At 38.0% G+C, this 27,553-nt stretch overlaps 2 protein-coding genes across 3 annotated transcripts in view; one reads left to right on the top strand and one right to left on the bottom strand.

The window, feature by feature from the left end:
• The first annotated feature begins 57 nt into the window (after positions 1 to 57).
• LOC148352938 (uncharacterized) lies at positions 58 to 15,370 on the top strand. 2 transcript variants are annotated; one of them, XM_088352478.1, is made up of 8 exons: positions 58 to 172; positions 6,695 to 6,934; positions 7,853 to 9,601; positions 9,790 to 9,891; positions 10,800 to 10,856; positions 12,624 to 12,716; positions 14,383 to 14,568; positions 14,630 to 15,370. In XM_088352478.1, exons 3-8 carry the CDS (start codon positions 7,859 to 7,861, stop codon positions 14,756 to 14,758), a joined length of 2,310 nt encoding a protein of 769 aa, XP_088208604.1. In that variant the 5' UTR covers positions 58 to 172; positions 6,695 to 6,934; positions 7,853 to 7,858; the 3' UTR covers positions 14,759 to 15,370. The 2 variants fall into 2 exon arrangements, with proteins under 2 accessions (XP_088208604.1, XP_088208603.1); XM_088352477.1 differs by having other exon boundaries at positions 7,721 to 9,601.
• A 2,411-nt stretch (positions 15,371 to 17,781) lies between these two features.
• The window catches only part of LOC148352937 (obscurin-like protein 1), a 48,306-nt gene continuing 38,534 nt past the window's right edge, over positions 17,782 to 27,553 (bottom strand). The window contains exons 34-38 of the mRNA XM_088353512.1: positions 25,172 to 25,333; positions 24,841 to 24,945; positions 24,386 to 24,652; positions 23,027 to 23,302; positions 17,782 to 18,069 (exon numbers count right to left, since the gene is read on the bottom strand). Coding sequence (XP_088209638.1) covers positions 18,059 to 18,069; positions 23,027 to 23,302; positions 24,386 to 24,652; positions 24,841 to 24,945; positions 25,172 to 25,333 — 821 coding nt within the window. The 3' untranslated portion in view covers positions 17,782 to 18,058. The remainder of the gene's footprint in view (positions 18,070 to 23,026; positions 23,303 to 24,385; positions 24,653 to 24,840; positions 24,946 to 25,171; positions 25,334 to 27,553) is intronic.

Below are 27,553 nucleotides of genomic sequence, written 5' to 3'. Positions count from 1 at the left end.
TAATAATATTTTAAATGGTCCGCAATAGGTTCAATAGGCCTGACTAATGAGGGTAGCATTAGCTCAGTCGGACTTCATATCCCACAAGACCCATAAGAGTCGAAAGTGATTTTACTTTCCGTTTGTCGTCCAGTCACACCTGTCTATTTTTATTACAAATTGGCGTTTGAAGGTAAGAAATAAGTTGAATTTAAATGTATTTTCAATAATTATCTCGTACTAATTGCTTTTTACATACACCGGCCTGTTTAAAACAATTCAGTATGCCCACCTAAACAAATAAATATGTATACATGAATGAGCGTGCGTGTCAGGAACTAGCTATAAAGTATCATCACATAAACGCTTTAAAGTTTAAAACATTAAAATACTAAAATAAAAACGGATATTGGGCTCCCAAGTCGAGGAAATATAAAAATAATCCCTTTACAAAAATGGAATAATGTAGTTTTAAATATTTCTGAAATTGGCTATCAGGCAAGTGACTTTTACAGTAGAGGCTTCAGAAGATACAAACATAAATTGATCCGTTACAAGTTTACCTGGGGTTTCAAATACGAACGAAAGCTGAGGGTAATTAACAACATAACACGTATTTCACCAGATCATGGTGTTTTACGTGCAATTTTATACATGTACTTTGCAAAGTACTTGATATAGCAACAAACCTGCATATCCTCAAAAGGTTCGATACTGTAAAACCCTTGAAGCATATAACTGGTTTATTAGTAGCTGGGTGAGAAGTACAATCTACTGAGATAAAAGGTTATCATTTAGTTCTTGGATAGGTAAGTAGTTTATTAAATTGGGTTTGAAATTGGGAGGTAAAACGCCAGGTTACGATGACAACTTGTCATTTTTCACCAAATATGGGTCCGTGTTGTTAATTCATCCCATATTTTTGCTTGTATTAGTCTTCAAAACCCTGCTTAACTTGTAAATTATGGGGATCAATTTGTAGTTGTGTCTTCTTTTTGCTTTTAGACCAATATGGAGTTGCTTAAAACGTTACGTGGCCTCTATATTTATTTTGAGGCAAATTCAATACTATAACTTTTCCACGACATATTTGCTGAGCTGCTAAACATTGAAAACCATATTTCAGAAATTATAAAGAGTTTCCAGATTTGCAAAAGTTTTCCCAGCAGTATTTAAAGCGGTATTTTTAGGTTGACAGTGATTTTTAGACATTGTAATCACACACACAACACAGCAAACAACAAAGTACCGATCATTAATCACTATTGTAAAAAATAATTGGTGTAACTGTTTTAATATTTGTAAAAACAAATATTTTAAATGCAAAGATGAACATTGGCTGATGTTTTTATTTTCAATTTTCGTAGTTTTCATAGAAAATGTGTATTTAGTCATTTACAGTGTCTGAAATAATGTCTGCTCGGACGGGTGCATCTTTTACGTCGGGCGTACAACTTACAAAACGTCTCCGCCCGGGTGGCTGACAACTTTTTCAAGAAAAAAAGAAAAAATATATATATATTTTTTTTCCCCAAATCAAACGTTTGCTTTATTCCGATTTCGAAAACTCTGTTCGGTTTGGAAATTTCGGTTCGTTTGGCAATTTGCATACTCGGCAGCCAATCAGAAGCCTGCACCGAATAACTTCGTGCTTCCGGACTCATCCGAGCGTTATAAGGTCGTGCATTAACATATCATTTTCCAAAGTAGACGCACAGAGAACACAAGAAAAATGGAGAAATGGTTAGGAATCAAGCCAAAACTTCAGCCCCAGAAGAAATTTTCAAAATTTTTGATGCTCCAAAACGTAAACGTACATTTAAAGCATAGTTGAAAGAGTACACGTGGCTTGAAGCAGACGATGCAACGCAAACATTGCATGAATGAAGATGAGTAAATATAGGTACATACTGATGGCAGATGGAAAACTGTGATGTCATATACATGCAATGAATGTTATAAGATTTTTTTTGTCGCCTTATTGTATTTCAAGTTGGTAAAAATGGGGCAGGCAACTTTTCAGAGTTGTCTCCCCTGGTGTCCTGTAACTTTGTCATGAGATTCCGACACTGCACTGTCATTTGCCATAAAATGGCGTATTAAACTACAGAAGGTTTGTAGAATTAGTAGCGCTGTGAGCGTACACAGTTTTGGAAATGTATGTAGTTTATTTGTGAACCAACACAACCCTAATCGTTTACATTTTAACACATCGTAAACCATACATGCCAACCTGTTGACATTAAAAAACAGAAGATTATATCGTACACTCTGTCTTTATGCGTGGAACACAATCCGCCTCCAGAATATTACAAAAACAACATCATGTGCTTGTTTTGATACCAAAACTGGTAAATTTGTGTCAAAATGGCACTTATTTTCGCTTTTAAAAAAAAGTAGCCGTAAACCAAAATACTAATCTCGAGTCAAGATTTTGGCTGTTGTTGTTTTAATTTTAGTGGGCTGGATAAAGAAAAAAAAGAGTTTTACGGGGTGAAGATAAGTACCGTAGTCTATGCTTCAAGCGGTAGTGTTGGCAGGTATGCGTAAACATCAACAGTCTCTTTTAGGTAACTATTTGGTCCTTATGGAAGAGAATCAAAGCATGAAAGGTAGGCACTAATTACATCCCAAACAGACATTTGTGATTGATGGCAACTAAAACATAAAATCATCTTAGCTATGAAAATGACGTAAATTATTAAATCTTGCCCCACAAATAAGTGCTTGAAGTCAGTTGTGTATGTGATGGTTCACCAGCAGGGGACACAATGACACATTTTAAAAGACAGCCTTGAACCTCTTGACCCAAAAGTTCCCAAGAGAGGTCACAGACCAGGAATGCTAGTGATGTCTTCAGCTTCACGTTACAAGACATTCGCTCTCAGAGTAGGCACGGGCCCCACAAAAAATTCAGTATTCTTTTTTAGCACAAGTTTTTTTTAAAAGCTGACTTACTCCATACAGTCAAAAGTTCCTTAAGTGATTAATACTTTACTTATAGCCTGTAGCTTCTGGCTTTCCAGAGTCCAGTTTGGCCAAGATGACCCAGCCCATTCCATCTGCACCGAAGTGGTGCGAAACAGGTTGTCAGATTTTAACACCCTATTGGGTATCAAACTAGCAGAAAATTGGCAGCAGTGGGGGTTTGTATATTTATAGAAACTGAGACGCTGGCCTTGGCCGAGGCCTTCATTATAAGAACCGTTTTTCAACCGTGCAAGCGAAACATGCCGATGCGGCGTGAGATCGTTGCTGCCCCTCGGAAACGCTGTAATCTCGTTATCGGCTCCAAGGCCTCTTGGAATGACACCAAGATGTAGGCCAACGGTTATCCGGTGCCCGGTGAACAATTTTGTGTGACGCAGAGTTCAGAACATGTGTTTTGCTTAACGTTGCCCCTTTGACAAAAGGAATTTAGAGCCTATTTGGTTTTGTCCCCTCATCTCTGACCCTATATTTAATGCTATACGGTTGACCCCCAGGATATGGTAATGACGTTTTCAGTTAACAGTGTGTATTATGATAGGGTTTTGGGGTCCTTTTTACAGCATTTTCCCCACTATACGTCGTCAGCTACAGATTTGTGTGTCCCATTTCAATTTGCGGTGTTGGTGCGTATGATGAGTTATGTCTCTAAGAAGACTGTCATATAAAATGCTGGTCTGCTATTGGTTTGCGTCTTGTAGCATGAAAATGCAAATATGCTTTTGGCTGAACTACCTCCCACAATGCCTTTCTCTTTATACATTCCATTTAGAATCTTGTGTTCTTTGTAATGACTTCAAGTCAATGGAAAAAAATAATGAATTTCTTTGTACTATGTTTATTCGCTACGGGTCCCAACATTTACAGAGATGCTAAAGGGAAAAGCAAAAAATGATATCCATGGAAAAAAGGTTTGAGATAATCAATGAATACAAAAAACGCACGCAAATCGCTACGTTGCATGGCTGTAACCAATCAACGAGACTGTTATTAGATATAAGAGGGGTAATTAAAGCATGGAAATGTTCTTAGTATGACAACGTTTTGAAATGGGTTTTCACTTAATCCTTTGTCTGCTCACGTAACACCAAAGGTAAATCAAATGTCATTTTTCTTTTGCATGTACATTTATTGATAATTTTATTTATTTCCATATATGTAAGTTATACATAAGGAGTACTTGCCACATACTTCAGGTATTTAGTTGTTCCTATGTTTTTATCTGGGGTACCGGGGGTTCAGAAGGCATTGGCAATTTCCTTTTGGTATCCCCACCTAAGAAGGGATTTATGTCATACCCCGGAAATGTACGATATTTGAATGTAGGCATAAAAATGTGATCATTCAAAATTGAAAAGCAATGAAATATTTTCTGGATTATTTTTGAATTTTTTTATGAGCGCTAAGTAGTGTGTGTCTTGTAGTTCGCACTCAGCAGCTCGAATGGGCTATTTTAAACCCACCGATGCGTGTAACATTAGCCAGGGTAATGCACTGGGCAGCGTGATATTTTTTTACACTACAAGCTCCAGCTGCCTACTTTCTTCACACTTGTTTGCACACAAACTTTTTCATTTGGGACCAATGAGGAATTCCCTAACTAGCATGCCCCTACTTTAAGGTCCAACGTCTCGTGACTTGGTCCATTTTCAGCATCGGTTAATGTAAACTGGTCAAAAAAGCCTTGGGGAATAAGGTGGGGAATCAGGTCAGATTTTGATAGATGAACTGGGTCAAATACAAATAAATAGAATTAAAAGCTCTTAAAAATCTATTAGCTGACACTGCTTGTTGGATTATAAGACTTATAGTTCCTCTATACAATATATTCGGATTTTCTGTTGAAGTAGTAGCACAGCTTGGTTGTGTCTTCTCTCTCTTTCGCCATAATGTGCAAGAGGCATCGGAGAGACTGATGATTGGTCACTTTTAGCTACGCTATATTGTTCAGTCAGCCGACACTCCTTGTTTGAATGCCTAAAATGCCATAATCATGACAAAATGTTACTTTTTGGTATTTTATATACACAAAGTGTAGTGTGCATATTTGTTTTTTTTTACACCTTTATCAAATTATGGCTGCCAAAAATTAGTTTCAAGTTTGCCGCTATAAGAGACCTCTATACCCGTAATTGGGTAAACTTTACATCTCCTGATGTTTCATTTGTATGTATATTTTTGTTTCTTATAACTAATAATGAGTACAATTAAGACAAGTAACAAGTAAACGATTTTTGTTAGCTAAGTGTTTTATGTCGAAGTGTCCTTGGGCAAGACACTGAATCCCTAATGCCCCCAATAAGCAGGTAGGCGCCTTGCATGGCTGACTCCCTATTGGTGTGTGAGTGTGTGTGTGAATGGGTAAGTGTGAAGCACATTGTAAAGCGCTTTGGGAGGTCCTCATTGACTTGAAAAGCGCTATATAAATGCAGACCATTTACCATTTAAGGCAAAGGTGCCACTCAGTATTGGAGAATTTTTATCATATTTAGAAGTGACGTATTATCACATCATGAACACACGCATTATTATATGCACTTTCTACAATGTCATTGTCAGTGTTATGCGGCAAATATCAATATTTTCTCATCATAGTTATTACTGACAAAGTACTCATTAGTCAATTGATTTATTGATAAAGTCAAGCTCTAGTCTCTCAAACACAACTTTTTGGCGAAATGTTTTCCGAAGATGGAAAATGTCATGTAATTGTTAAGAAAAATAGAGACACACACACAAAATAATTGGATTTTTGGGTTATTGGTATTTTTCTCAAGAAGCAGGATTTTATCAATTGTCTGTATCTGTACAGGTCGGAAAAGTTATTCTGTATGCCTAATATTTACTTAGTCCAGGAAACATAACCTTTAATCATCACCAAGTGTCTTGATGTGTGTTTCTTTATGGGGTAATGTATGTTTACTGTATGCACTTTTTTATTTCCTGGCATGTGGAAATATAAATATCCATTCATCAATAAAACCTAATACTAATATATTGCATGTTTTACCAATAAAAATGTCAAACAGTTGGCCAAGATTACACTGTTTTGAAAAAGAAAATATCTACAAGACTGAATTGATTTTTTTTTTTATGGTTGCTTCTAAAAGGTGGACCCATTATGCAATGCCTTCTAACCTTTTACTTCGTATCCAAAATAGAAGTTGTCAAGGAATACACAAGATGTCAGACACTGGCGCGATCTCAACAACAGCTTGAGTGATGCGCCCGCTTGGTCACTGTCACTACTATCATAAAAAAGAAAAATACGATGTGGCTGTGACATAAGCACATTTGTAAGCTCCATGTTACTGATACGGCATGGAAGCATTGGCAATTATAAAGACGCTAAATGGTACATATAGGAACTTACAAAAGAAAATGTTGACGTAATTGTTGTAATGTTTGTTGACAGTCACAACATAATGCGGTAACTTACCATCTACAACTAGGAGCTGCATATTTCAGACACGAAAGTTACTCTAACACAAGCTCAACTAGACATCCCTGCTTTGTAATGTTGAAAGAGCAACAACATCTAAATGACTGAAACATGGAGGTAAGGTCACAGGATATGTTGCACAACAAACTAGCAAACAATGAAAACATGAGAGTTTGTTTCTAGGCATCTAAACTGTTCATTCAAAAAGCTCGGAAATCGGTATCGAATAGTGTACTGTAACAGATCATGACAAGATCATCAGGACTGACCAAGATAATTCTCCAGGGCACAGTCCAAGAGAGAAAGAGGAGAGGAGGACCGAAAACGAACTGGGCCGACAACTTTAAGGAATGAACTGGTGCCAACTTTGCCACAACCTAAGAACAGGTCATGGACAGTCAACACTGGAGAAGGCTGTGTCCTCATTGGTGCCCCGAAGACCCATGCTGTTAAGGGATCTGCAAACTGTGAACCATGAACAGAACATCAAAGATAACGTGGAGCTTCAGAATTCAGACATGAAAGGTACCTCAACACAGGCTTGACTACATACCCCTGCTACATAATGTTAAAACTCTGAAAAGATCTGAATGAACAACACAAAAGTAAGGACACGGGATATGTTGCACCACAAACTGGCTCACAATGAAGAAAACATTTGTTTCTTAGCATGTAAATGATTTATTTGAAAAACTCAAATACTATTTATGACCCCAATCAGACTATTGCTTGCATGTAAACGTAGTCATTGTTTAGAATGGTAGTGTTATCCTATCTGCCAAATACAATTAGCGGGCTAATTTGTGATATGTCCTAGGGCTAGAAAGTAGACCAGGTGTACAGATGTCATCATACGTCATGGCAAGGACACGTAGGTTGTAAATTTCATGTACTAGTAGTTGCGTAAGATCACTATTTCACCAAAATCAATTTACGGGAAGTGTATTTTAGTACTCTTATGTGTCAAATTGGAGTATTACTAGAGTACAAACTAACAATTAAGCATTTAACAAATGTAATTTCCTATTGAATACCCCAACTTCTTTTGTAATTCAATATGGTTATCAGAGAAGGGCACCAAACCCATGTATCAAATGAACACATTGTAGTCGGACTTCACCTTTAAATTTCATCTATTAGTTTGTCCTTTTAAAGAGATTTGATATTTCAAAAGCTATTTGTCACTTCTTTCCAAGACCCCAAAATAAGTAACTCGCTCTCTGAGAAAAGGGGTTGGGGGGTGGAGTCTTGTCCGGTTCTAAGTTGTGACGAGCTGTCAAATGCGTGTTGATCCTACTTTTTTTTTCTCAGGGGAGTTTGTAGTCTTATTTCTCCAGCAGGCCATCTCCGTTAATACCCCCCTCCTCATGGGCACCAGCAAGTCAGTTGAACTACTGAGTTGAAGTCTGACTCCAGCCTTTGTGTAGTGTGACTACTCCAAAGGAGGAAATGCATTTGGAAGAAATTGATTCCTACGATCAAGACCCTCAACCGACTGATGGCATGATTGCAGAGCACTGCCAGGTTGCCAACGCAGGTGCAGACCTTGACGGTAACGTCCTCATAGAGCTTTCTGAACGGTTGATTAGCAGTCGGGATATTATTCCTTCTGAACTTTACACAGAACCTTGTAACAACCTAAAAGAACTTACAGATAGTAACAGGGACTCAAAGCTATCTGACCAGTATTCTGAAATAAGCCACCTTCTGGAATGCGTCACAATCCACGATAAGACTTTGAGGTTCAGTCGCCAATTAGAAAGATGTTCTGAGCTTTGTGTTAATTGTAGTCTATCCCAGAACAGTTGTACTTGTTGCACAGAACAGCCACAACAAGACGTAACCCATCCGCATGTGATTGTAGATACATTCAACAACAACTTTGACAGGTTTGAGAATGATGAAACCTTGTCTTGTCCATCTGAAGACATAGAGCAGCTGGTCTTATCACAACAATACAATCTATCGGCTATGCAGTACAGGCCAAAAACATTGATTGAGGACTGTGAGAATCACAATATGACCAGCTTCGTACATAAGACTTTTGAGTCAACTGATGAATCGGACTGCGATACGGAACCCGGTGAGTCAGCCGACCTCCAGAATCAAAGTACGGTTTCAGAAGACGATGAGTGCGGTTATTTGTCAGATGAGAGCCAGGGAAGGGGGACTGACGATGAATTGTTTCCTGTCCCAGAAGTCTGCTTGCTACAAAATGGCCTTATTAACACTAATTTTGATAAAAACGAGGGACTTCTAGAAACAAGTCAGACATCCAAGCAAACGTACTGTGACGAGAGCTTCTTTACAGAAGATAACTGCTCAGACAGCTCCTCTGAGTTTAAGTCCTTTAAAACATGTCCAGAAGACTCTGAAAACGGCTTCAATTCATCAGGATATGAATCTGACAAGGAAGTCCTGGGAGACTGGGGTGATGAGCAGTGGGAGTCATTTGAGGATGACGAACAATGCGATACAAAAGAAAGTTTTGACCTTGAAGATCACTTTGACTTATTTGACAGGGATGACCATTATGTCCCTACTTTGACACGATCGAGTTATGTCTCTTGCTTTGACGGAGGAGACATTGATGATTATTTAAAAACGGATTTTGTAAGGGATGAGAAGCACCCGCGAATTAACATCATTTCCAATCACCCTTTTGATAAATCTTTGAAAAAGGCATCAAACACCAAACCAGAAGACTACAAAACACAACTAGATCTCTATGAAACTGATACGAGACTTAGAGTGGACAACACAGAGTGTAAAAAAGAGCCACCACGTACATTTTCCAGTCTCGATGTACTTCAAGTTTCTTCTGAGATTTCATTAAAACAAGTCCCGCACAATCAGATAATTGCGGCAACAACGCCATCATCCAATCAAGATCCTTCAAGTAACTCCTGGAGTGAAATCGAGTTCCAACATGCTCAAGTCCATATTCCCTGCTTGGAAGAAACTCAAGTGTGCACTGAGGACAAAAGCAACATCTCAAACGAAGATGCAAGTTCAATTGAAATCTCAAGCCAAGTACCCGCCAGTGTTATTCACAGTGTCGTCAACAAAACTGAGGAAGAGGACAACATCCTGCAGACCACAAGGAATGAGGACGAGGAGAATGAGGTCGACTCGGACGGTGACGCTGATGATCACTGTGACTGCGAGTACTGCAGTCCTCCGAATGGGGAGGTAATTAATTAAAACTTTTTTTGTGGTTGTCAGTTATCCAGGTCAAAATGAGGAAAACTTCTTAGTTTTAACATCCAGGAACAATATTTCACTTCTAAATTTACTAGCCTAGCTTAAAGTTGTTTACTCCAAACAGGAGTTCCATGTGTCACAAACCTTGAGGTGGGCTTCTGTTTATTTTTACATAGATACCGACAAAAGTGCTTCTTCCACAACTAAAATCTCATGACACAGGGAAGATCTGCGTCGTCATCGACCTGGATGAAACCTTAGTGCACAGCTCATTCACGGTAAGTTTAGGTCAGAGAGTCTGAACTGCACCAATACATTATTTTCAGGGAAAGATTTTAAGATCATCAGGTTAAAAGCAGTATGCTTATCAAACTTTAAAACCCTTTGAATTCTGAGCATTACAATTTACAGTTCATAGACTTTCCTGTGAAAATCTCAGCCAGATGATCTTGTGTTAAAAAATTGAAAGCATCAGTGTCAAAAAAACGGCAATGTAGAGAAAGCTTGGCAGCAGCGCCTTTTTCCTTGGGCTTTGTTCAATCCAGAACAACGAAGACAAAATACACCCAAGCTTGACTTACGCATTCAGGAGGAGCTGCATCACACACTTACACTCTGCCATCTGATTTGCTGTTCCCTTAGCATTTTACATTACCCTTAAATTAGTCAATATTTGACATACATTTTAAATCCAAGTCCAGAAGAAAACAACCCAGCCACAGTTAGTTTACCACCAAAAACTTGAAGGTTGCATCTTTAACTGTATGCTCTTGAGTTATGGTTTGCGTCATTCTTATACCCAGCGTAACAAAATATGAACAAGACAAAAAAGTCATAATTTAACCACCTAGCTTGTCTGCAAAGAGCAAAGTCTGGAGCGTTCTGTTGGAGTTATGTAACGCATTCCGTGCAGTATGAAATCCATCTGTGATTAAAGACCCTCCCAAAATGATGTCACTGGATATTCCTTCATGTCACGTGTAAATTTAGATGGTACGATGTACATTCTTACAAAAGCTAAACTGGTGTGCCGTGCATAACAAGGTTGTTGACATGCACTAAACAAAAAAAAATCACAGATAGATTTCTGGTGAGGTCAGGTTATTTTGGGCTGAGGTACTCTGATTTTTTAGGTAACCATTTTAAAAATATTTTTAAAATATATTTCATATTTATTGTCCCACAGCCTGTGAACCATGCTGATTTCGTCACTCCAGTGGACATTGATGGAACAGTTTACCAGGTATGTTCTTTGCTTGCCTTTTCAATTATCAAGTGCGTTCTTGTTCTACTAAGGTATATTTTGATACTAAATATTAAAATTATTGCAATGGGTGGTTTGAGTGAACAGGTAGCAATGCCTTTAAGAGAGCACCAAAAATCCCAGTGTCAAATGGGATCTCAGTATCTCAGCACTCTCACAGTGTTCTTTTTCGACTCCATGGTGTGGGGATAATAAATCTTGATTATTTAACCCCTTGGCGTTCCTGTAAAATTCGCCTAAAATCCCGATCCAAAACGTACCTAAAGTAAATTGAATGCTGTTTTGAATCAGTTGGAGAATATGGACGCTTTTGGTCTTTTTTTTGAAAAATAACACTGAAGTTTTGTCCCAAACTAAAATAATCACTGCAAGTGCTATTAACATAGAATAATCTGAGTTGGAACACACAGAAATAAAAGGTTTTTTATTCTTGCTTGAATTTTTTTTGCAATCAAATGCATGTAGATGAGTGTAGCATGGGCATCTTAACTGGAAAACAGGTGAGACAATAGCTTGAAGCCTTACCTGTTACCTTGTCAAATTTTATCACAATACAAAAAAACTTAACATTGTATTTTACCAATTTTTCTAAATGTAAGTCAAGATGTTTCCAAAAGTGGCCATTTGAAGACAAGTTTACAGGAACTGAAATTTTTGCAACTGTAATTTACTTTGGCCAATTTTTTGGGACATTTTGTAAGAGTTGTAAATGTTTGATATATATTTCCAGAAGTTAATCTACCATTGTTCACACTTGCTGGGTAAAATGCTACGTAAAAAAGAATCATGAGAGGTGTTGCACACGTTTTTTTTTATGTCTAATTTGAATACACAGTGAATCTCTGCGTATCGTTTTCTTCAGAACTTAATTGGCTAACCAATGTGTCATTTATCATTTGAAGCGGTTACTACAAGCTGAAGATAATCAAACTGGCCTCGATTGGCTAATGCAGCCTGTGGACCATGGGAAAAAAAGACTGCTATTAGCTGAGACAAGTCCTAACAAAAGTTCAGAGGCTAATGGCTATTTTAAAAATAATTTCACAAGTTTGTTTATTTGCAAATAAAAATTATGTGGGAAAACAAACTCATTACAACAAGTAACGTACGACAATGCTGAAATGATTTTAGGCGGATTTTTTATTTCATCTCGTGGCATTACCGGGTGTTTTAGAATAAAAAATTTACACGCTTGGATTCACTGGATGGTCCTGGATGTAATGACTCCCTTTTTGCAGAATATCTGGCTACCCAGGGGACTCATTAGTGAGCTATTAAGACCTTATAGTTCTCGGGTATCTTGTCTTAGATTTGATGTTTCTTTAATGAGTACATTTTGAAATGCTATTATCACTTGAATCCCAAGAGTTTTAGCTTTCCATATGATATGTAGTATGACGTATTTCATTGACGGGTGACATCGGGCCAGCAAAATGTTAAGCGGTTCATGGGGAAGGTATCTTGGAAGTAAAACAGATGATCTGCATTATCTTATCGCACACGAAAAGGGCAAGCGATATCATGAACTGTATGAACCCTGGAAAAACTCTTGACCAGGTGTCTTTTTTTGGAGAGACCATCATTCATTAGCTCAGCATTTTAGAAAAAATAATCTCCTTCCCACCCAGTTGAGCTGAGTCAACAAAGCTTTCTTTCATTTCCAGCCAGAATGTCCAATTTCTTTCTGACCAACTTTTTCCATTCATCACTGTACTATTAATTGTTTTTTCATTTCTATCCACTCAGGTTTACGTCTCCAAGCGACCTCACGTGGACGAATTTCTACGGCGGATGGGACAGATGTTTGAATGCGTCCTATTCACCGCCAGTCTTTCCATGGTTAGTTTACTGAGAAGAGTGAAGAATTTTGTCACAGTACTAACATCTCACTTGAAATTGATACCAAAAAGGCTTCCAACCAAAGTCCTGTGGCTAATTACAAATAACCAAATAATCAACAATCACTCACTACATTTATGTGCAGGCAATAATGGAGACAGACTATTGCTAGTATTCAGACTATGGTGTATTGATTCTGAATCTGATTAAGGTCTGAGTAGGAATGTGAGAATTATGATTGAAGTGGTTGGGTTGGTCATTTTCTGATCACTCGTGCATGTATACGCATTCAAATAATCCGATCGCTTGTTTGCACGTGCAGTTTTCCCCATCCAGTATATTTTCTGTGTGATGACGTCTATTTGCATAATGACTTCACACATGCTTTTGCCTTTGTAATCAGAATACTCGCATACGTCATGTATATGGGGTAAATTGTTTGTGTCTTGGCATTAGACGGTAAATGATTGTAAACGATCCCACTCGGCCTATATCCTGCATGTAAAAATAATCAGTGTTTTTGCGTGCTGTGCTGGTTGTCAATACTTAGCACATGGCAGAAAGCCAACGCTGGTAGCCTGCTGACGCCAACAAAACAGCTGCTGCCGCTGCTGACTATTGACTTTAAATACTAGTCTAGCGTAAAGCCAAACGAGGAAGCTTGCAACTACTAACAAAAAAGCTCAAATCTATCGTGAATTCTGGACTATAGAGCGCACCTGATTATAGGCCGCACCCACCACATTATAAGAGGAAAACCGATTTCATACATACACAAGCCGCACTTGTATATAAGCCGCATGCGCCCACATTTAATCATGTAACACAAACACAAAATTACCCAAACCCGACTTCAAGTCCCGCGATTGAAACTAAATGTCCTTCATTAAAGTCCACAGTCCATAAATCACGGCCGGCAAAATGGACGGAAAATGATACCGGTACTTAAGGTTTGATGCAGACCTGCAGAGTCCGGGTCCCGTTGAAAGTAATCCATGGAAAAAAGTGTATATTTCCAAAGGTAAGGGTGGGAAAAATATATCAGATGAACACATTTACTCACGCAACTCCTTTTTCTTTAACCAACTTTTTACCCCCTCTTCTTTCCTTGTCTGTCCCTCACCTTTAGTGGTCCCCACTTAAACTCTGCACCCCGCGTTTGTTCTGCCCCTCATTTTTCCTTAACCCGTGCAAAACATATCAGAATAAGTGTCTAAAATAAATACAAATAAATACATTACAAAAATATACAGTTGCAAATACATATTATACATGAGTTACACATATTTACAAAGAAAGACGGTACACCGAGAGAGTTTTCAAAGCTTTGATAATAATAATATAGCTTTGACAGGGCAGTTAATGGTAGCAACACTCGAGCGCCGCTAGCGGCCGTTAGAAAAATTACATAAATTGGCCGCATCACTGAATAAGCCGCAGGGTTGAAAGTTAGGGAAAAAGTAGCGGCTTATAGTCCGGAATTTACGGTAACTGCTGCAGCCGACTTTTGGTTAGCCTACTCAATGAGCAGGAAGCTGACCACAGTAGCCAGCTACAGAAACAGCCAAAAGCTAACTGCGGTAATTGGCTTCTTGTGTCCACACGTTAGGTTGTGTTTTTAATGAATTCCTGTTTAAAATCAAATATTTTCTTTGTTTTTCGACAGTATGCAGATCCTGTGTCGGACGAGTTGGACAAATTTGGCGCCTTCAAAAGCCGTCTCTTCAGAGAGTCATGCGTATTCCACAAAGGCAATTACGTGAAAGACCTGAGCCACTTAGGGCGGGACCTCAACAAAGTCATCATCATCGACAACTCGCCCGCTTCGTACACATTCCAGCCAGACAACGCGGTACGTTTGCTTTCCGGCGACAATTCCCCCAAATTGTCTCGTAATTGTTCGAATCCCTCAGGTCCCGGTGGAGTCCTGGTTCGACGACGCGGCCGACAGCGAGCTCCTGGACCTGCTCCCCTTTTTCGAACGGTTGAGCCAGGCGGACGACATTTATGACGTTCTTAAAGAGCAGAGGTCTCTGGGGTGAACGCATGAGCTACAGGTTTTAGTCATACCAAGGACCCTAAAGCACAAGTTTGTACTCGGGGGCAGCAGGGACCAGCCAGGTAAAGCAAGTGGTGCTATGATGACATGGCAAGCTATGGTAGAACGTCGCAGGATGTTGTTTTGGAATCTATGGTTCCAAAGAAGGGCAGAGTTTTGAGAGCAGTTTTCTGTACAGAGTATTTTGTGATTTAAATCCAGTGTGAACTATTTCGTACAACTAAAACAAATGAAGTCGTGTAATCCTTATTGTTCAGTGGGAATAAACAGCTGGCTAAGATATGTGATGGACATTTACCGAAGAACGTTTCATGTGAATTTTTGTTTATTGATTATGCTATTCATCTATTATATTGTTTTGTTTCCCAAATAGCTGTTTATAACACCAGCATGCAAAACAAATATTTGTTAATATTCATACAGTTGAAGAAAACTGACTGTTACATGAGAAAATGTCAGCTTTATTAAATAGTAAACCACTTTTATTATAATTATTTTATTAGTATTAGTATAAAATATTGATTGAAATCATGGCAGTAATAGTTCAATTTTATACAGCGTTACAGTTTATTCATTTTGTGTTTGCCTGTTTTAGTTTTTTCTTTACACAATTCTTTAAACCGGTCTATCAACTGTTTTTTTGAATAAAAAAACACAACGGTGATGAAAAAACTTAATGCCTGAATGTGTAATATTTGACCACTAGATGGCACTGTGTTGTCTAGTACAAGTGAGGGCCAATGATACACTGCAGAGGGTGGTGTCAGGATGCTGAAAGAACATGGCCTCGATCCAAGAAGAGATTCCACGGTGAAAAACAAATAAAAATTTCTTTACCTATGTTTTTTTTTTTTTTAATAAAAAAAAACTTTTGTGATAGTCTAGTATTCAAATCATTTTTTTATTTTTGGATAAACGTTTTTTTGTACCACTTGGAAGCACTAAACATTACACACTGTCTCTTTAAAGATGTTGTCAAAAATTAGATATATTTTTCATTCTTTGAGGCCTCATCATGGTGTCACAAAAATTGCAGGGTCCATGCCGTTTACATTTTATACTAACTCGTTTACTAGTATTACAATGGGCTCTATTCTTTTGGCTTATTCCTGGTTTGATAAGACTTGCTGGGTGTCTGACACATACCGTATGTCACAAAAGTGAGTACACTCCTCACTATTCTGCAGGGATTTTATCAGCATGTTTAATTGAACAACACTGAAGAAACATCGCTTTAACACAATAAAAGGTAGTCTGTGTAATGCTTATACAGTAAGACCTCGGGTATCGCGGTTAATGGGGACCAAAACCACCCGCGATAAGTGAAAATCCGCAAAGTAGCGGCGCACCTTTAAAAAAAAAAAACATTATTTTTTTAAAAAAAATTTCGACCCGGTTAATGGGGAACAAAACCACCTGCAAAAAGTGAAGATCTGCGAAGCAGCGATAACCCTTCAAAAAGAAAAAAAAAAGAAAATAATTTTTTTTGACCCGGTTAATAGGGAGCAAAACCACCCGCTAGAAGTGAAAATCTGCGAAGTAGCGACGCCCCTTAAAAAAAAAAAAAAAAAAAAATATATATATATATATATATATATATATATATTTTGTAAACCATTACAGACCGCGGAGCTCTGAAGCCGCGAACGTCGAACCGCGAAATAGCGAGGTCCCACTTTATAAGAGTGTAAATTTATTTTTCTGCCCAAGCTAACTCAAAATGTAGCCATTAGTAGCATAATCCCTAGGAACAAAAGTTAGGACACCATTAAGTTAAAGTTCCTGAAGTTCAATATTTTGTGTGGCCAACATGATTTTGCAGAACCAATTTAATCCTCCTGGCAATGTATTTCACCAGAGCCTCACAATGTGCCACTGTAATGCTCTTCCACTCCATGACAACATGACTGAGGTGGTGGGTATTTAAGATCTTCTGCTCCTCTACCTTCTGCTTGAGGATGCCCCAAAGATGTTCTATTGGATTTAGATCTGGAGACACACTTGGCCAATCCATTCCCTTTACCTTTAGCCCCTCTAGAAAAGCCTTGGTCACATTAGAAGTGTATTTGGGGTCATTGTCAAGCTGTTTCTGGGGGGAGGGGATCATTTCCTGCTCCAATATTTCATAGTACATGCTTGGATTTGTGGTTTCCCCTGATGAAATGCAAATCCCCAATTCCTGTTGCACTCATGCTGCCCCGAACTATGACATTCCCAACACCATGCTTGACACAAACATGATTGAACTCCTCACCTGGTTGCCGCCACACACGCTTCACACCATCTGAGTCAAATAAATTAATCTTTGTCTCATCCGACCAGAGGATATAATTTCCAGTAAGCCATGGCCTTTGTTGAGAGACTTATTTTCATTATGTCAAAGCGGTGTTTCTTCAATGATGTTCATTAAATTAAACATCATAATGAAATCTCTGCAGAAATGCGAGGGCTGTATTTACTTTTGTGACATACTGTATAGTTATGATAATTACTCATTTATTAGTGTTTAGATCATCTTATCTCTTTTTGGCCTCTTCCTGGTGTCACAAAACTGGTTTTAACTATAGTTCAGTTCTTCTCTCTTCATTAATTGTCCTGTTAAATACATTTCCAATGAATTTGTGGGCCAAACGATCATGTTAATGGTTTCAGAGTTCCCCATAAAATGCCAGGAGAGCTGCACGACGGAAAGAGCGTGTAAATAGGCAGAACCTTTTTTCCTGCATGTGTAAATCAAGTGTCTGTTGTATTTGTTCTGGATTAAACAAAGCCCAAAGAAAAAGGACCCAGTGGCCTGCCTGTCTCTGCCATTGCTTTTTCCACCTATGATTGTTTGTCGATTCTAAGACAAGTATTCTTTTAGTTTAAAACAACTGCAATGCATATTCGTTCAGTTTCGAAAATCGATTACACTTCCTTAAAAACGTTTGGCATGTCATATTTTAAAAACAGCATAATCCAAACACTTTGAACTAAAAAACATGTAGAAACACTTCAAAACATATGTATAACTTCCATTTATTGACATTTAAACAAAAATGACTCAAGCAGGTTGACGCAAAACAATATTTACATGACCTTCCCACATTTCCAAACAAGACAAAAACGACACATCAAATGCAACACGGTTTACAAACTGATGGGAATTTTTGCATCTGAAAGCCAATCTAATTCAAGATAAAAAACAAAAACAAAAAACATGACATTGGAGCTGAGCGTTCTACAACTTGTTGATACGTGTCAGGTAAAAAACAGGATGAAGGTCGACTGCCGCCCACATCACTCACGACCCACCTGAAAGTCCAACACAACAACAGACTTCAAAGTAATTTTCTCAAGTTGGAGTAAAACCTAGTAATTGTTCACAACTGTCTAATTTAAGTTTTAATAAAAGTCTAAAAATGAACGGATGTACAGCTCTGATGACTTTGATGGATAAAGTTTGGTAAGGTAAACACCATGGATACTGTGTTTTAAAGGTCATCACTGTACGCTTTGGACTAAAGTTTTTCAGCCCTTTTATATGAATTTTTCCCCACTATGTGACAACTTCTTTCCCATGCCCAAACATTTTGCACTGTTAGTCTTTAAGATGCCTGTCTGCTATTGATCAATGTCATATAGAATGCTGGTCTGCTATTGGTATGCTCCACAATATTTTGGAAATGCTGATATGCTATTAGCTGAACTCTCTCCTACAATGCCTTTCTCTTCATTCAAGTCAGAATCTCGTGTGCTTGGTAATGACTTAGCAAATTGGCGATACAATACTGTATTTTTTGTACTGTATTTATTCATTTTGGGTCCAAGGCTTGCAGTGATGATAAAGCAAGAATCATAAACATGACAACCCTGGAAAACAATGATCAAAACCTATGAATAAGGCAAACACATATCGCCAAGTTGCATGGCTGTACCAAATCAACGATTGGGACTATTGTTAAAAATAAGGCGAGGACATGAGCTAATTAGCTTAGGTTTCTATTCCCCGCTATTGACCAATTTCACTTAGCAATCCCCACCTCAAAACGAGGTTGACCAACTATGGCCAGGGAGCCACATATGGCGTCAAACCGGCTAGCCAAATGAAAATTCTAAAAAACTATAATAATAATAGTATTAATCGTATAAAGTAAAAAGCACAACTCATTAACATTTTTAATTTGGTACAACTCTTGTCCCCAGTCCCCCCAGCATTCAAATAGCGGGCCCTTTTTTTTTTTGCAAATTCTTTATCATGTACTGGTATTTCATTTATCAAGCTATTTAACAAATTGAATGAAAATAAATCAACAGAGCACGCCATATTGCATTTTAAGTTTCAATTTACTACTTTGTCTACAAGCCAATTTAATGAGATAGTTTATTTACAGACAAAAAAAAGGACTATATCATCGCTGCTATTCTAAGAATTCTTAAAAATTTTGCCTGAGTTACGTATTTTCACGACTATAAGGCAAACCTAACAGCCTTTATTTTTTTCACAAGCTGACCATTAACCTTATAAAACAGTGCGACTTATATATGTATCAATTTTGAGTCACAAGGTCTTGCAACTAAGGCAAGCAGCCACCAACTGGATTTTCCCCTGTAGGCGAATTAGTCCGCGGTGTATGCTGCAACATATATACCGGTGTTTCATTTCCTAACCAATGTGTCAAATCATCATTTGAATCGGTCACTATTGGCTAAAGTTATTTGGAGGTAAAGGAGGTGGGTCCTTTTTAGCATTTACAGGCTCGTGCTAAAACGGTGTAAAAGAAAGCCTGCAATTGGTTGAAAAAGATGTGAATCACAAGTTAGGTTGCTAGTAGTCTGTATTTGTAAACAGGAATTATGGGGCTAAACAGACAGATAGCAACAAACAACGTCCATTGATGCAGAGATGCTTCTCTGCGGATTTTTTCTTTTATCTGTAGGCATTATTGCGTGTTTTGGAGAATGTAAATATTTTACACGGTTGGATTTACTACACTCATAAGTAAGAGGACCATGGTTGTGTATTATTGTTGAACATGATGGCTGCAAGACGACTTTGGTGAGCTACCGTTGCTTTAAATTTTCCCAGTATCTTGTTTCAGACTGATCTTGATGTTTCTGTGATGAGTCTATTTTCAAATTCAATTCAAAGTGTTTATTGTCATATGCACAGTAAAGAACCATGTTTCCCTGAACAATGAAATTCTTACTTTGCTGTCCACACAGTTGCTAGCAAAAAAGAAAATAAAAACTAAGAAATTGTTGGTATTTCTTGAATCCCAAGAGTTTAACCTTACTCATAATATGTGGAATGACGTATTTGAGTGATCAGTGACATTGCACAGACACTGTACGTGTCTGAGACACGTATTTACTTCTTTGCGAGCCGTCGGAATGTTAAGGGGTTAATACGTTTGACTGAACTATCTGACTGCTCCGTTGACATTCCCACTGTAGCGACTTATAGTCCGATGCGCCTTATGTATGGAAAATATAGGACAAAAAAAACATTTTTGGGGAGTGCGCCTTATAAGCCGGTGCGCCTTATAGTCGTGAAAATACGATAATCATGCAAAATAAATAAATAAGGCCAATAAAAGAGAACTACGTCCTTCTGAAATACCTGCAATTTTTTTTTTTTCCCTCGAGAATTGCAGAGGTATTGGATTCGACACTGAATCAGTAGATGCAAAAATAAAATTAATTATTTTTTGTTTTCCAACGCTTTTACAAAATGTTTCATCCAGTGTGGCCCGTGACTCAAAAAGTAAGCCCACCCCTGGGAAGCTTAGCGTAACCAAATACTTTGATGAATAAGGCTTAGTGTAAGAAAAACAAGATGTTTTTGAGATGTGATCTCTGGCACGTTTTCCAAAGTAAAGGTCTCGTGAGCTCTTTTTCGCCTGACCCACATCCACCACAAATAGACTTTTGAAAGCGTGTTACAATCTACAAAATGTGACACTGTTCCTTCCAAACGGGACGCCTTATTTATAGAGGCGCCCAATCACACTTTTCCCCACAGGGAATCTTTGGATTTTGCAGGGTCTTGGCCCTTTCTTTAAGAATGGCCAGAGCCATTAGTGTTTCTAATATTGGCCATGTTGTTTGAAATGTTATTTTAAGTGCTCCCGGTGGAAAGTGAACAACTTCAAAGACTGCAAAAGCAAAGTAAATTACAGTGGAACCTCGGTTCTCGACAATAATCCGTTCAAGAACCCTGTTCGAAAACCGATTTGTTCAATCACCAAAATCATTTTCCCATTAAAAGTAATATAAAATCGTTTTAATCCGTTCCAACACCCTGAATGTTTACCATGAACGTAAACATGAAGCTAACCCAGGCTAATCGTACGTTCGCGTTAGCGTAATCTTCCGTACGAAAGATTACGCTAACATGAACGTGTATAAAAAAAAGGATTATGAATAGGATTTTTTACCTTTGTGGTGGACGGTGGGGAGAAAAAAATCATCAAAAGTTTTTCAACCTCTTCCAAAACTTGCGGCAGTTGCTTGCTTATAGCGCTAACTTTCTTAGCCGCATCACTCGATTTCACAGCCTCCTTATTCTTTACTATCGTACTGATAGTAGATTCAGCCATGCTGTATTCACTAGCAAGATCGGAAGTTCGTACACCTCTTTCATATTTAGCTGTTATGTCTTTCTTAAAGGCAATAGTTGTACGAACAACTTGTTTTTTTTTTCACCTGTCCTGCTTGCACCGACCTTCTTCTGATGCATAATTAGGGGCTAAAACACCCGTACGCCGCTCAGTATCACACCCTAGCGTACCGGCGTTCGAACTCTGATTTTTTTGGCCGAACAGCGAAGCAAGAATTTCTCAAAATTTTTGGTCAAACACCGATTTCTCCGAACTGAGAGGCGTTCGAAAACCAAGGTTCTACTGTAAATGATCAATGGATTTTGAATTGCTGAATCGGATTTATACATTTTTTAAATAATTTAGCTTTTACTTTAATTTTTTATTTTATCTAAATTAATTTGAAAAACTGAAACAGGACAAAATCAAACACATTTACAATTCTTATCTTTTTTCATGAATTTTTTTATACAACTGGCTTCATATTTTTGTTGTTTATTAGTATTTTTGATAATAAAATTCTGTTTTTTTTTATTTCATTGGGAGTAGTCATATACAAGATCACAAATTTTTATTTTATTTTTATTTTTATTCATGATTATTTTATTAATTTTGGAATATATTTTATTTTATATTTGTTATATTTTGATATTTTAAACTAGCCAATTGTTAGGTGTTTTCTTAAAAAAGATCATGCATTTATATATATAATATATTTTTTATTTTATTAATTTCAAATTGTTTTTTTTTCATTTCATATCTTATTTTTATTTTTTTTACATACAACCTAGCTCAGTTCTTATTTTATTTCATTTATTAGTTTTATATTTTAATTTTACTTTTTGGATTTTTCTATTAAAAAGCCAATTTTGGGGGATCACCAATTTATATTTTGTACTGAATTGAACAATTTTTAAATGTATTTTAATTATTTTCATATAATTATTTTTCATTTGTATTTTTATTATTTGTTTTAGTATATAAATAAGCCAATTACTGGGAATACAGTACTCTTTGACAAGATCGCCTTTTTTTTCCATCCATCCATTTTTTTCTGCGCCGCTTATCCTCGGAGGGTGCTGGAGCCCATGACTTTTTTCCCCCAAAATACATTTTTTTACTCTTTTTTTATTACGTTAATTTCCAACTAAAGGCTGGTTTCTTTACTCAAAACTGTGAGCCGGACCGAACAATACTTGCTTAAGAAGACATCAATAAAACTGGTTTCAATATTTCCCGTTTTGTTTGGGAAAAAAAAAAATATATATATATATATATATAAAGGAAACAACACTTTAAATATTTTGTTTTTGAAGAGCCATCTAAAAACAAAACTGATTGCAGTTTATTTATGTTTTTATGTTTAATGTTTTTAAATTTAAATGTTCGATTTTCAAAAATGCAAAACAAAACAAATTGGTCGCTCGTCCGCCCTCTAGTGTACAAAAGTGGAAGCCCAGGTGTGCCAGAATGCAATCAATAAAAACGACAATCCCCAAAATAAAAATATCTTTCTGACAGGATATTTAAACAAAAAAAAAACACAATTATTTTAATATTAGAATATTGAATTATTACTGTGAAATATGCGTGTAGCGTCTCTTCTTTCCCGCCTATTTAAACATATTTCCCCTTTTCATTAATTTGTAACTAAAGACGGATGTCCTTACTCGAGACAGTGAGCCGGGCAGAACTTTTGGCATCCCCGCAAGCGAAGCCGACCTCGGCGCTGGTACCGGCGGATGTTGGGCTGAGGGTGAGTCTGTGGACGGTTCCCTGCTTCTCTTTGCTAATGCGCACTCGAGGGCCAGCCTGTAGCGGTTCCCCGTTCAGGGTCCAGACTGGTGCCTTGTTGGCCGGACCAGACACTTCACACTCGAACACGGCATCGTTGGGGGACATAACCTCCACGTCGAGAAGTTCTCGAACCATCTGGACTGGCTGGGCTGTGGGAAAGGTTTTTGAACATCAATGCTGACATCTAGTGGTGAGAAGGAGAATTCCATTCCACATTTCGACGAATACTGTACGTCAGTGAAACCAAAACACACTAAATAAGATAAAGGGGACATCAAAATAATGCACTTTTTGTGAACACCTTCAATGGACACGCTCTGCCCACCCAAAGAAACCTTGTGCAGTGAGTGGTGAGGCCAGTCTGGAAAAAAAAAAAAAAAAAAAAAAAAAAAAACAGAAGAAGAAAAAATAAAGGAAAATGGGTAAAAAAATAATATAAAGCAGGGGGAAATAAGTGAAAAGCTAAGGGGAAGGAAACAAATGAAAAAAGGAAAAAAAAAGCCCAAGGAAAAAAAGACAGCTTTTGGGGGTTCCCTTTTTCAGTGTATTACTACTACTAAAAATGTAATACTAAATTATAATAACAATTTTCTTTTCTCTGCAGTGAACTTTTAACTCATTTAAACTTTATTTTCCACTAAGCAACTTTAAACTGGAATCCCTGAAAAACACAACGAAATGTCTGTTAAAAATGTTGACTTTTCAAGGCAACAACAAATTAACTACAAAATACAAGAATAACCTATACATTTAATAAAAGCTAACCGTCAAATACATCCTTGAAAATCACTGAAAACAGTGCTGGGCAAAGGATTTTAGGGGGTAATAATAGTTGTGTGTCCTCGTGCATTTTATATGCCCCCTGAGACTCATGTCGGGCAACGGCCCTGCTTGGAATTACAGAGCTAGTTCGACAGCAATAATGTTTTTTTCTCACACATTGCAAGGTGATAAATTTATTCTGTTTTTAATATTAGAAAATTGTCACTATCGGCCAATCAGGTTGCTGTTCTTTGATGCCACGCCCTTTTGAGTGGATCTGCTTTTATTACTTAGGAGATTTAAGAAAAAGAAAGGGCTCACGGGAGGGCCTTTAGAATAGGTTGGAATTCCTTATCTGAGGTTTGGGCTCTCTCTCTTGTTCTCCTTGCAAGTTCAAAATCGATTCATGTCTTTAGTCCTTTTTTTGGGTGTTTACTGAACTTCAAACTTGGATGACAGATGGTCCTTACCCTCCACGGTGAGTTTGGCCGAACAAGTGTGCTCCCCGACCTGCATACTGTACGTGCCAGCGTCGTCCAGCGCCACCTGCTGGATGATGAGCTTACGGTAGCAGCCCTCGCTGCTAATCTCAAAGCGCTCGGAGGGCAGCACCACGTTGCTGCCTTTGTACCAGCGGATGCTGCAACGCGGGTTGGAAACGGTGCAGTCCAGCATCACCCGGGTCTTCTCCAGAGCAGTTTTGTCTTGCAAGGGCTTCACGATGCTCAGTGGGATCTCTGTAACAGTAAGGGTCTGTCAGAATCTAGCAACCCACCACAGGACGCCGACCCGGGGGGAGTGGCGGAACTGCGCACATCTACATCCAAACTTCCTGCACACACCTCTTGTTATCTATGGACTTTATAATGACTGTTATGACAGCATTGGCAATAAAAAAGGACAAAAGGTAAAGCACAGATCTTACCTTTTACCTGTAACTTGGCCACAGAGTCGACGTCCCTGGCGACAAATCGAATCTCCCCCGAGTCCTCAGGTCGAGCGTTGCAGATGAGGAGGAAGTGTTTGGTACCTTGAATTGCAAAATCTTAAGTTCAATTGAGACTGCAGAAATAAAAACCTTAAAGAGAGTCATCAACCCAGCCCAGAAAATCATGAACTGCTCCCAGCCCAGTCTAGAGGACAAAATGTCATGTTTAATTTGAATGTGAACAATGTACACTATGTTGTATCAAAGACAATATCAACATTAATTTTCTATTCAGCGGCTATTTTGCAAGTTTCCTGGCGGCGCAAACCTTCCTGTCTGGTCCTGATAGTACTGGTCTGATGGATCATCTCCCCGTTCTTGTACCATTCCCCCGGCACGTCTTCCACGGAGATCTCGCAAACAAAGACAGCATTCTGGTCTTCGGAGATGCTCAAATTCTCTAGATCCTGGACCACCAGGAGCTCTCGTTCTGTCAATAGACAGTAAATTAGAGCTGGAGTGAGACATCTTGCTTTACAGGATCACTTTATGATGCTAAGTTTACATTAATTTAAGGTTACAAATAATTCCTTAGTTCTTAAATCAACTTAATATGTAAAGATAAAAGCAGTTGGAGTTTTTTTTTTTTTTTTGGTTTGAACAAATTTATTGACACTAATAACAGAAAACAATCATGACAATCTCAACAGCAATTAAGCACGTTCACAATATTATATTTCAATATGTCTTTTTTAACAGCAAGCACAATGTGAGGTTTGAACAACCCTTCTCGAAAATCTTAATAGCAATCAAGCATATTCACAATTTCATTATATAACATTTTGTTAGTGTCAATAGATCCGTCCAGGCCAAAGTCGATTATTTTTGGTCTGTGGTTTGAACAAATTTATTGACACTAAAAACAGAAAACAATCATGACAATCTCAACAGCAATTAAGCACATTCACAATATTATATTCCAATATGACGTTATTAACAGCAAACACAAAGTGAGGTTTGAACAAACCTTCTCGAAAATCAAGCATATTCACAATTTCATTATATAACATCTTTGTTAGTGTCAATAGATCCGTCCAGGCCAAAGTCGATTGTCCTCGGTCTGAACAAATCCACCGACACCAACAGCAGCAAAACAAACACGACAATCTCAACAGCCATCAAGCATATTCACAATTTTTTTATATCTGACAATATGACGTGACGATATGACGTGACGATATAACGTTTTAACATTTTTTCCTGACATTTTCAACATCAATTTAACAATTTCAGAGTTATTTTCTTTTAACAGTAGTTAACCAGCGTGTAAAAGGCAATACTATTGAGACATTATTGCTTTTCAGAGAAAGCAGGAGCATCTGTCTTTCAATAGTACAGCTTTGGCTTAATTAATCAAGGTTTACCGGTACTTTTTGTACTCCCGACACTTAAACCTTGGTAAACATTCCTCTTTGTAAGTATAAAGACTATTTGTGTATGACGTTACTTTGTCTTATTTTATTACACAATATCTTTGTTATGTTTTATATTTATGTTTATATTTATTTTTTTCATATGCGAAGGTGCGCGGCTAGCGCTAAGCTAACTGTTTATATTTGGCGTCGACGAAGACTACAGCGGTTGGTGATATGTCATATTTTATTTTCAGTTACTATAAATGTATGCAGTAATGTGTCACATTTCTGGTTGTCTGGCAACTTCATAAAAGTACTTAAAAAGAGAAAAAAAGCATGCCCTTCGTAAAGTTTGCTGACTAGCTAGCTGCACTAGTTTTATCCATCCAGGCTTGGTACGGTATACTGCCAGTACGGCTATGCTATCCCTGTCCTGCAGATGGCAGTGTCCCACTGGATGAATTTACTTGTTACCTTGTTTCCGAGTGGAAAGCTAAACTTTCATAGCTTAATTTTGCGATAACGTACACCTCTATTTAAGTGCATTTTTCCAGGTACATCCATGTACCGTACACAAAACTTTTCTAAGCTGCCCGTTTGCCATTGTTCACAGGGATATACGATGCTGGAGTGCTATTGGTTTGTGTCATTTACATGTTGTTAATAATAATAATAATAATAATAATAATTTACTTGTATTGTCATTCTTTGTAACAATGCACACAGAACGAAATGTCGATGCACCTGACCCGTACAGTTAAACTGTAGCGAGCCGATGCAGCCGCAGCCAAACAGGGCGCAGCCATTTTAGTCATTAGGTGAGCAAACCCCCCATTCCACCCCTTAATGCTGAGCGCCAAGCAGGGAGGCAATGAGTACCAATGTTGTAAGTCTTAGGTATGACTCGGCCGAGGCTCCAACCAGCGACCTCCCAGTCTCAAAGCGGGCGCCCTACCATCTGGTATGCTATTTGCCAAAATAACTACCACAATGCTCCCTTTTTCTTTATCTGTTCAGTTCAGAATCCTGTGTTACAACATTTTGTGTAGCTGTGGGTCCCAAGACTAGCAGTTATGTCAAAAGGATAAGCAAGAAGATGATAACCATGGAAACAAAGCTGGACAAATCCATATGAAGAAGGCACATGCATTGTAACCCTCACTAAGGAATATGGTTGTAACCAACCGATGATTGGGGCAACAGGAATAAAGAGTTGATTGAAGCAATGACAATCCTCAAAAGTGAGATGTTTAAAAATCAGTTTCACCACTCCTCTGCGTTAACCCACTACGCCC

This window comes from Urocampus carinirostris, chromosome 14, assembly GCF_059441175.1.
Source record: "Urocampus carinirostris isolate Australia breed hairy pipefish chromosome 14, RoL_Ucar_1.0, whole genome shotgun sequence".
Classification (NCBI taxonomy): domain Eukaryota; kingdom Metazoa; phylum Chordata; class Actinopteri; order Syngnathiformes; family Syngnathidae; genus Urocampus; species Urocampus carinirostris.
Note: the sequence above shows the minus strand (reverse complement) of the source record. Positions and strands in the feature narration are given on the sequence as shown.

Bases quoted from the DNA above. Each gene is read 5' to 3' on its own strand.
- LOC148352938 (XM_088352478.1), top strand. From the start codon at position 7,859: ATGCATTTGGAAGAAATTGATTCCTACGATCAAGACCCTCAACCGACT. The intron at 9,892-10,799 runs GTAAGTTTAGGT...ATTGTCCCACAG, and splicing joins TAGTGCACAGCTCATTCACG to CCTGTGAACCATGCTGATTT. The intron at 14,569-14,629 runs GTACGTTTGCTT...CGAATCCCTCAG, and splicing joins CATTCCAGCCAGACAACGCG to GTCCCGGTGGAGTCCTGGTT.